At 41.0% G+C, this 10232-nt stretch overlaps 1 protein-coding gene across 1 annotated transcript in view; it reads right to left on the reverse strand.

Moving 5' to 3' along the window:
• The window catches only part of RSF1 (remodeling and spacing factor 1), a 64898-nt gene that overhangs the window by 43312 nt on the left and 11354 nt on the right, over nucleotides 1-10232 (reverse strand). Inside the window, exons 4-5 of the mRNA XM_019524481.1 lie at nucleotides 7859-8013; nucleotides 3550-5276 (exon numbers count right to left, since the gene is read on the reverse strand). Coding sequence (XP_019380026.1) covers nucleotides 3550-5276; nucleotides 7859-8013 — 1882 coding nt within the window. The remainder of the gene's footprint in view (nucleotides 1-3549; nucleotides 5277-7858; nucleotides 8014-10232) is intronic.

Genomic DNA, 10232 nt, shown 5'->3' on the forward strand with positions numbered 1-10232 from the left:
AAATCTCTGTAGCAAAAAAAAAAATGCTGCAAAAAAGAGGCATGGCACACACCACAGGAGTGTGAGCGGGCACACATGGAGGCTTAGTCCTCCCAGGAAACACTTAGCTGCTGGCCAGACCTAGGGGTGCACCGATAGTGATTTTTGGGGCTGATACAATAGTTGATTTTTAAGGAACCATATTGGATGATACCAATCCGATTTCTAAAACACAGCCCGGTACATTGAAGAGCAGCGTCCGGCTGGTAAGTCTGCTGGGGTGGAAGGGGTACGGGAAGGAAAGAGAAGGAGGGGCAAATCAAGGTCCCTACAGTGAGGGAGGGAGTGGGGCTGGGGCAGGCACTGCCCAGCTGTGGTGGGGTGGGGCGCAGGATGGAGACACAGCTTGTCTGGGGGGGCAGGGGGGTGAGGCAGCTCATGCCACTGCACGCAACGGGGGAGGGCATGGGGGGGGTGCCCCCAGATCTATGTGTGGGGCAGGGAGGGCTGCCGCTGCGGGCTGGGGCCAGGGCTGCACTGAGCTCTTTCCGAAATAAGGCTGGACCGGGCTGTGTTCAGGGCGGGTGCGGGTGACGTTGGGAGAGGAGCTATGGAGGGGGCTGCAGCCACCCCAAAATTCATCATAGCCCCCCCTCAAGCACTTCTCCCAGCACAGTCGCCTGCCCTGCTCCAAGCACAGCCTGGCCCAACCCTGCCCCCCCAGGTAGAGCCCAGTGCAGCCCTGGTCCCAGCCCGCAGCAGCAGCCTGCCCTTGCCCCACACAGATCAAGAGGTACATGTCCCTGATGCCTTCCCGAGGTGCATACAGTGACAGGAGCCACCCCCGCAGATAAGCTGCGACTCTGTCCCACACCCTGCCCCACCACAGCTGGATAGCTCCTGTCCTGCCCTGGCTGGATAGCTCCTGCCCAAGCCTCAACTCCACTCCGTCCCTCACTGTGGGAGCTTTGATCAACCTTCCCCATGCCCCTTCCCTCCCCCTCCCACCACAACAGACTTACCAGCTGGATGCAGCTCTCCAAGCTGCTGGGCTGTGCTCCTCACCACCTACATGTTGTGCTGTGGCTCCGCGCATGCACGGGGCATTTATTGGCCAAATTACCAGCCACATCAGGCAAAAAAAGCTGATTTCCAATACAGTCAACTTCCTTTATATTGGTGCCAATCCAATATCAGACCGATGTATCGGTGCACCTCTAGCCAGAGCATCTCCCTTCCTTTAGTTCCCCCTGGCTTCTTTAGCATTCCAGGAGCCAGTAGGAGCAGGGAAACAGCAGTTTCCCCAAAGCAGGGCATTTTGCCCCGCACCAAAGCACACATCCATGGCTGTGCGCAGCACCAAAATGTGACATAAATTTGTATCACTACTTTTTTTCCCTACTGCAAGCGCACACCCCTGCATGTGGGGACATGCCCAATGTGTTGTGCATTTAAAACTGATTTATTAAAGGAAGTATTACCTGTAGGTAACTGACTGAACTGATTGTTTCTGGTCAGGCAATCCTTCAAGATTTTAGAACTGGAAGATGTTACCCTCTTGTTTATTTGTGGATTGGAAAGAAAAACAAATGTTCCTGCTTTTTCAACTCCAAATGAACTACTTAAACTAAAGTAGGTAAATAAACTGAAACAAACCAAACATTCCTACAGACATGCAGACTAAAAGGCTCAGTTAGCAATTCAATAAATTCTTACTCCAGGTGCTTAGTCAATAATTCCCATCAATTCAGTGATTTTACTTTCTTTAAAACTTCAGCTGCAAGCACAAAATGCTTGAATATTTTTTGCAAAACTCTAGAACTCTTGGTTCCAAAATGATGTCTTTTACTAGACCAGCTAAGGAATCACCAAAAAAAAAAATCTCTTTTTAATTTTTTTTCAAAGTTTCTTAGTTGGTGTAATAAAAGGTATCATTTCTGAACCAAGAGTTCTAGAGTTTTGCATTTCTTTTTGTCTCAGACCAATACAGCTACTAGATACATCCCTGAATATTTTTTAAAATTCATTAACACGAGTGGTCAAAACTTCAAATTTAAGTTTAAAGACATTTATTTTTAAAAATGGAAATGTATTGCGCTTATATTTAAAGAGGCAATAATGCTTTTTTTTCTCTTTAAGAACACCATGATTTTTATCGAACCAGCTAAAAGAGCTATCTATGGGCATGCGTGTTTTTATACTAGAGCTCCAAACTCAAACCTCTCCTAAAAGCGAATTAATTTTTACATCTAACTAGAACACTAAGTTATATTTAGATCACTAGGTCTTTCAAAAAGACTTCATTTTAACACTCGCTTGTTTACATGTGAACATCTTACTTCACTTGTAGCATCTAGGAATATTAGGACTAAAAGGAGAGAAATCTCACTACTTTTGTAGTTTATTTTAAGTATTTGACAGTCCTTCCTCTATAGCATTTACACACTGTGAAGTCACCTTTGCATTCAGGCTGTGAGAAAGATTCATGCATGACAGGGGAGGAAACTTTTAAAAATAGGAAACAGGGTTTGTAGAACTACAGAAGTCAGTAGGCAGACTCAGAAGTGTGGCACCTGAAACAACAATTCATTCATCTTTTGTAATTAACTGGATTTCAAGTCAACACTGTCACATCAATTATGTGCACTTGTTCTTAAAAAAAACCGCCTCTTTCCTTTTTAATGCATCATTTCAGGAAGGTATGTGGCTCAAAAGAAATAAAAGGAGTTAAAATTACACAGAGCTAGAAGCAAGCTGTATGCACACGTTTTGTATAGTCTTCCTTTAGGCTTATAATTATTTCTACCCTTCAAACTTTGAAAGCTTTGATTGCAAGGCAGAAGCATTTCAGGGAAAGTATATTTTCCCCTGCCCAAAATGAAACCCAGATCCAATCTAGGGCAAAACTGACAATTAAGAATTTCCTTCATAACCCCACTGAAAGAGTTACTCTGAAAAACAAAACTCAAGTTCAATTCTGCAGAGCGCTAATACTATACTCTTTTTAATTTTTTCAGTCCCCATCTGTTCATCATTGTCATCAAACTCACCAATCAAGCATCCGTATATGCAATACAATAAATATTCATAAGCTTATTAATCTGACATCTAACCTATAGGCTTCAAAATATCCTGAAGAACCTAAGAATTTTGTAGGCGATATGTTTTATTGGACACACTGCACAGTTGGGATGCATTTGTTCAATAAAAAATATCACCCACAAAAATCCTTGCTCCTTGCAGATTCCCTGGACCACAATAGCTACAACATCACTTCAACACAACCTGAACATCTGAGTATCTTATTTTCCAAAAGAAGATACCCCTGTTAATTTGCAGTAGTTACTCTAAAGGTAGGGTTCATGTAGGAATCTGGAAATGTATAAATGATGATGCTAATAATTAGCACTCTCCCTGGAGCTGTTTTCAAATCAGTACCTGTACTAGCCAAATTACGAGTCCGTCACATGCACAAGTTCACTGTAACAGCATACTTCTCACCATTCCTATGCAAATGTGGTTTCTCCTTAGAGTTAAGCTATCTCCTCCTACATCCTATGATCATGTTACCTTGCTGACTTTAGCATTAGGCTCCTTCTCCTGTTTTTTCACATCCTCTTTTCGGTCCTGCTTCTGCCCTGCTGCCATTTTCTCCTCATCATCTTCAATTCGTTTTTTGTCAGGTTTCAGATCCCGAGTCTCCACAATTTTTGGAGTAGGTTTAGATATTCTTGGACTCCTCCTTAACGTACGACCAGCATTGGCATCCTCTGGGGGTGGATCAGGCTTTTTCTTTCTGCTAGAGATCCTGATTGTTAATTTAATTCCTTCTTTCTGCCTCTCCGAGGTTATCTCCTTGTTATCTGTAATACAGCCTTCCTCATCAGAAACCAGTTTATATTTAAATTTGCTTTTCTGTGCTGTAGATTCATTTTCAGTCTCTGAAGTGTCCTCTGCATTAGAGATTTGGGCGTTATCTAGTTTATCTGGTTCTGACATGGAAACTTCCAATTCCTCTGTTGGCTTTTCACAGTCTGATTTTTCCTGTACTTTGCTGTCACAAGGGAGTGTACTTTTACAGTCAGAGCCCTCTTGTTCTGAAACAGGCTTGCCTGAAACAACAAGAGAAGTAGATGATGGAGGTGTTTCAGCAGCTCTGGGAGAATCAGGTTTCTTCTCCGACTCACTTTTGCTTTTCAGACCCTCATCATCTGGTACATCCACCTTGGGTGGCTCTTTAGGAGTGGATGTCTTCATAGACTTTTCAAGCTTTTCTAAGCTGTCCTTAAGTGGAAGTCTTCTGTCCTTTTTAATTTTCAAAATTAGCTTCTCTTCAGGGCTCTTGGGGCAGTCTACAGTTTTTGAGGCCTCTTCCACTATTATCTCAGAAGTCATACTGTCAAGGGACTCCTTTTCCGTAGGACTAGATTCCACTTTTAAAGGCACTTTCTGACTAACAATCTCAGACACTGTAGTTGCTACCTCTTTTCCCACAGGCATCACAGTTTTTTCAACCTCACATATTTTCACAATTCTGCAAACAGAGTTTAAACAGTCTGGTACTTTTTCCCCACTTATACCATTTTTCTCCTTGAATGAGCTGCTGCTCTCTTCCTTCATGGTGATGGAGTGTTCTGACTTATTATTGTGGGTGACATTTGGGGCTTTTTCACAGCTAACCTCTCCATTGACTAGTAATTTCCCATCAGGACATAATGCAGTAATGGTAGGAACACGCTTAAAAGCCTCCTCTTCTGGTTTCCCTTCCTCTTTCAAGACCTCTTTTGGGGGAGTAACACATTTACACAAGGGGCCCTTGATTGGGCTGTCATAGTCATCGGTCAATTTGATCTCCCGCTTCTTCAGCGGGATCTTTGCCTGTTGGTCATTTTTCAGCTTCTCACTTTCCTCCACAGATTTCTCCACAATTTCCTGGGGAGTTCTGACATTGACACAAAAGTCTAATCTCTCAGGTTCATGAACTATTTTATCTGTGCTGCCTTTTACTTCTCTTAAATCCCTTGGGTCTACTTTCATTTCCTTTACTTCTGCTTTAAAAGGCTTGACGTTTTCTTTAAAGGAATCGCTTTCTTCTTTGATAATCTGCTTTTCCTCATTGTTTTCTTGGGGTTTCTCTAGTTTTACGATAACCGGAAGTTTTATAATTTCCTTTTCTTCTACTTTCTCCACTTTAATCATGTTTCCATCTTCTGTGGTAGTAGGTGGAGGAAGACTTTCTAATTCTTTTGACTGTTCCTCCACTGTCTTTTTTTCTTCTTTTATTTTTAATTCCTTTTCTGTGAACATAAGAAAACAATTATTACATAAGAACCAGAAAAATTCTAGGATGTTAAAAAAAAAAAATCAAGCTAACAGTACATTCTAATAATCAAAATGAGCCTTTCCTACAGAAATTATTAAGAGTCTGTCTCCTCTGATGCTGGCATTAACAAAATGACTGCCAAATATTATCTATAAAATATAAGGGAATTGCAGTTGTTGAATTAAAAGCAAGAACATCTAAACCTAACAAAGAATTCAGGAAAGTTCCAAATTTGTCTCTCTTTTTTGCTGACCTTTTAGCCATAATGAATGGCAGTCTATTGCTTCTAGAACATTTATTACTCAAAACCTAAGGAGAGAAGACCTGAAACTCTACTTTCAAATATTTCATCTGAAAATGTTTTAAGGAATTACTTGTATTAGAACCAGAAATGCACTATACAGCTGTACGCTGGTGTAACTTATTACAGTGTAGCTACCCAAGAAAAAATGAGTGCAACTACATTGGTTCATCTTCCTCTATTTTTTTCAGTCTTCTCTTCCCTCCTCATTATCCAGGACCTCAATCTCTCACTCTTCTTTTTTTCCCTTAGCTACTCTCTCCCCAGAATACGAGGAGGCAACAGCAATTCTAATCCTTGTCTCTCCTGAAGAAAGCTACCATTCTAAGAACCACTTCAACTTCCTAGATCACTCATAAAGCATTTCACATCTAGTAGAAAAAACAACTTCATCTGTTCTGCAAGTTGTCTAAATGCTATTTCAGGGAAGTAAGCAAATTTAGGAAGGGGAGCAGTTTAAACGGTTGCTTTCTGGACTACTTTAATGCAAGCGGGGGTGAAGACAAAGTAAAATAATTCTACCAGTTCTTCTACTATAATTCCACAAAATACTGGAAGGCCTTTTTTGACTTCCCAGAATACACTGTTTCTAAGAACAATGCCCAGACCAGGGTACCAAACAAATAGCCTGCAGGCTGAATTCAGCCCCTGGAGCTGTGTTGCCTGGCTCCTGGGACTTCTAGAGGGGCTGGGAACTCAGGGGCAGCATCCAGAGCCAAAATCCAGGACACAGAGCCTGGCCAGGGTAAGTGTTGGCAGCATGGGGTAAGTGACAAGGGCAGTTCTCTGCCACTGCTGCCACTCACCCTACTATGTCCAGATCTAGCCTGTAAGGAGCCCCTAGAGAGTGTGACACTTCTGGCCTAGAGCACAGGACGAACACCAGTTCTTAACTTCACCAGTGTAGAACAGTGCTACCTGTTGTAATGAACTGTCTGTGCTTAAACCATCCAATTAAATTACAAATAAACTTAATACCTGTTACAGACAAAGCCCCTGTGCATAGCACTGCAAGCTCTGTTAGCTACATACATCGTATGCTAGTCAAGCAACAAGTAGTGGTGTTAGGGGTTCTTGATGGATTTGTATGCCATGCTACCTTGAGATTTTTCTAAACTAGGGACATTTTCTAAAAGGTTTAAAACTGATTCAGCTAAACAGATTTTAAGATGACTTAAGATTCACTGATTCCTATTAAAAACATCTGCATCAAACATGTCAAAAATTGGCAGTAATAAAGCAACGAGGAATAGCGGTTCTTCACTGATAAGAAAAAACAAGATAGGAACAGTTAACTTGTTATCCGATAGGTCTTTACTGTCAATATTAATTCAAGTCAATATTAATTAATTCAATTTTAATTAATTCATTATTAAATCAAGTCAAATCCAACTATTCAGAATTATTTTGAGAGCACCTCTCTCATTTTCAAAATAGGTTACAGAAGGTTTGGGGAAACAACCCATAATTTATAGTATAAATGCAAAAGTAAAACAACAGATGTAGTGTTATGTTGAAAACAATTAGCAGGGGTTCCCAACCCCCGTGCCACGGCCTGAAGGGTTGGCTGCTGGACCAGAAGTGACCACAGATCAGCAAACTGCGGACTGGAAGTGACCAGCATACTGAAGACTGGCAGCCAATCCTTTTTTATACTGAGTATAAAAAAGGGTTGGCTGCCTGCCCGCAGTATGCCGGTCATAGCTGGTCCGCAGTTTGCTGGTCCACAGTCACTTCCAGTCCATGGTTTGCCAAAGGCGGGACATAAAAAGGTTGGGAACCCCTGAATTATAGTACTGCATCAACAGAAAAAAATTTGATGTCCATTAGGAATGTGAAAGGTTGGGTGAAAACCCAGTACACAACAAATGGAAGAAAGATAAATAAATACAAAAGAGCAAATGTCAAGACTGTAAAATAATATAACTCAAAATGTACAGCAAAAACAAAGGTAAACTATTTTAAAAGAAGGATTGTATGTATAATTTGTTTTCCAAATAAATTGAGTACTCCTCCCAAATTCTTTTGAACAATAAGATGTATAAAACAGATTCATGTATTCTAGATAATTAGCATTTAAAACTATCATTAAACAACAGGATGTTTATTCCTTGTACACAGTTCAAACATTGTATACAGCTCAAAAGGACAGCGGAAAAAACCTCAATTCTAGAACTTTTTCTTTTCAGGAGGTTGAAAATTCAAACTGATGCAGCACAACATCTAAAGCTTGGTGAAAAATAAGGATACAAAACCTGGGGTAGATGTTTCTTCTTCCTTTTTGGTGTCTTCATCTTCTAGGCTTGGGCTTTCACGTGATGAACTGTCCTGCTGGTTGTTGTTTTTCAACAGTGCAGGATCAATTTGTGCTTTCAGGAGCTCGAGTGTCTGAGCCAGATCATTTCGGCTTCTAAATGACAAAGGAAAGAAATGAGTTGTTTGGTAACCTTCCTATTGGCTTGCACAAATGGTTTCTTTTTTAAATCAAGATCACCCCTGTATAGATGAATGATGCAGTTCAAACTACACACAAGATTAGTGACACAGCTGGCCCAATCAAACTGGCCATGATTTTATGAAGAAATAACTCACAGTTTTATCCAGAACAAAGCTAAAATCACCTTTCTGACCCTTTTAAGTGACCTCAACTTTCTACACTTTCCAACAACTTGCACTGGACCTAAGCCTCCACTAGGTATTAAACAACTGGTGTATTAGTTTTCTAAAACACCAAATGGAGTGTGTGTTTTCGCCCATTTGTCTTCATTAGCAGCACACAGATTCCTTCACTGGAAGGCCATGCAGTACGTTACTTATGAACGAAAAGGGCGATCACAACATTTAGGATTTGCAAAAAGATTTGAAAAGGTCCTTCAGTTAATTATGCATTAAGAAAACCTTGACTGTTTCAGATGAGTCACTATACTGATGCAGATCTTATGGGTGAAAAATTATGTGCAATATATGGCTCAGGCAAGTAAAACCACTTATTTAAATATTTAAGCAGGGAAGCTGACAGCAAGAGCGGACAACGTGTTTGAAATCTGCATAATGAACCCAAGAGGGTGATGTAGTATTTGAAATCTCATGCTTCTGCTCTCAAAGTAAATACCCAGCAAGTTGTTTTGGACAGAATTTTTTTTTTCTTTTTTCTTTTTTTTTTCTGTTTACAGGAAGAAAAAGCCTTGAAATACGGACAAGTTTTAAAGTTCACTAATTGGCTGGAAACCCATGATGCCAGGACTCCCTCAGCATAAGCAGCCCCTAGCAGCCATGATTCAAGGTGAACGTAGTTTAGCATTTACTTGATTTGGTTTGTTGCGTTTACTTTATTCACATTATTAAAATCTCCTTGGTGGTAACCCTGGGATGTTATATAACCCATTGAGACTGCCTTTGAGATGCAACATTTTGTGCAACATCAGTTGCTAAATTACAGATGTTTAAATACGCTATAAGCATAAAATAATTTAAAATACAGAGGGTGCATCTACATGTGTAATTAGGACAAAAAAATAGACTCTGGTGCAGTTCACGCTGGAGTTTATTTCTCCTGGGAGGTGTTTACATGTGTGCCTGGGATCACAGCACTTTGAGCTGGGACAGAGCAGTTCCAGGCTGGCAGGGGACCCAGGGGGTCAACCTACTACCCCAGGGCTACCTCACCCTGGCTCAACATGCTGCAGAGGGGCTGGGACAGAAGGATGCTACAGTTCGAGGCTAGCCAGCAAGCAGCCCCCTCACTGTAGCATCCTCATGCCCCAACCAGCCCCGGCCACTGTCTACACGTGTGTTTTGGCACATGTAATTACTCTGATAGTACCTGTCCCAGACAGTACTATCCTACAGCACAGTCAATTAATTTTTTGTGATATGGGCACACAAATAGATGGTGTGATCTAGAATAGATGGTGACGCTTTACTGCAGAGCTAATTAGTTAGCTCTGCAGTAAAGCATATGAGTAGATGCATCCAGACAGTATTTGCAATCATTTGCTTTAAAAAAAAATAAAAAAATCTAAAAATCAATTATTCTAATATTTTAAATAAACTCCAAATGAAAGGTTTTGCACTGGAAATTATCCCATAGTACAAATGTCTCTCTCTCTTTCTGGTCTCCCAGGCCTCAAGGACCTGCAACTGCCTTAACTACAGCCTTCCATCTCCTCCTATCTTCCATAATCTCCTTCTACCTTGTTGCATCTTCCCTTATCCCTTCCAGCTCAGTTTTTATTTTATCTTCCCATTGTTGCCTTTGTCTGCCTCGAGGTTTGATACTGTCCAGCTCAGCTTCCAAAATCAACCTCGTATGCCTTGTCTCATCTGTTCTCATGATATTCCCTGTTCATTTGATTCTCTGTGCTCTTATCTTGCCCAAGACATCAGGTCTTTTGTAAATGTCCACAAGCTCCTGATTACGTCTTCTCCTCCATATTTCGTTTTCTTGTACTGCACCAAATATTTTCCTTTCTACTGTCTACTTGCAGCCTTCTTCCTTTTGCCTTAAGTCAGCATCCAGGATTCACAACCATATAAAAGATGAGGTTGAACAATTGTACTATAAAGCTGCATTTTAACGTTTCTTAAGATTTTCCTTGATGCTATTATTTTATCCAGGCCCACAAGTAT

Source organism: Gavialis gangeticus, unplaced genomic scaffold (assembly GCF_001723915.1).
Source record: "Gavialis gangeticus isolate Ggan-Ray unplaced genomic scaffold, GavGan_comp1, whole genome shotgun sequence".
In the NCBI taxonomy this organism is placed as follows: Eukaryota; Metazoa; Chordata; order Crocodylia; family Gavialidae; genus Gavialis; species Gavialis gangeticus.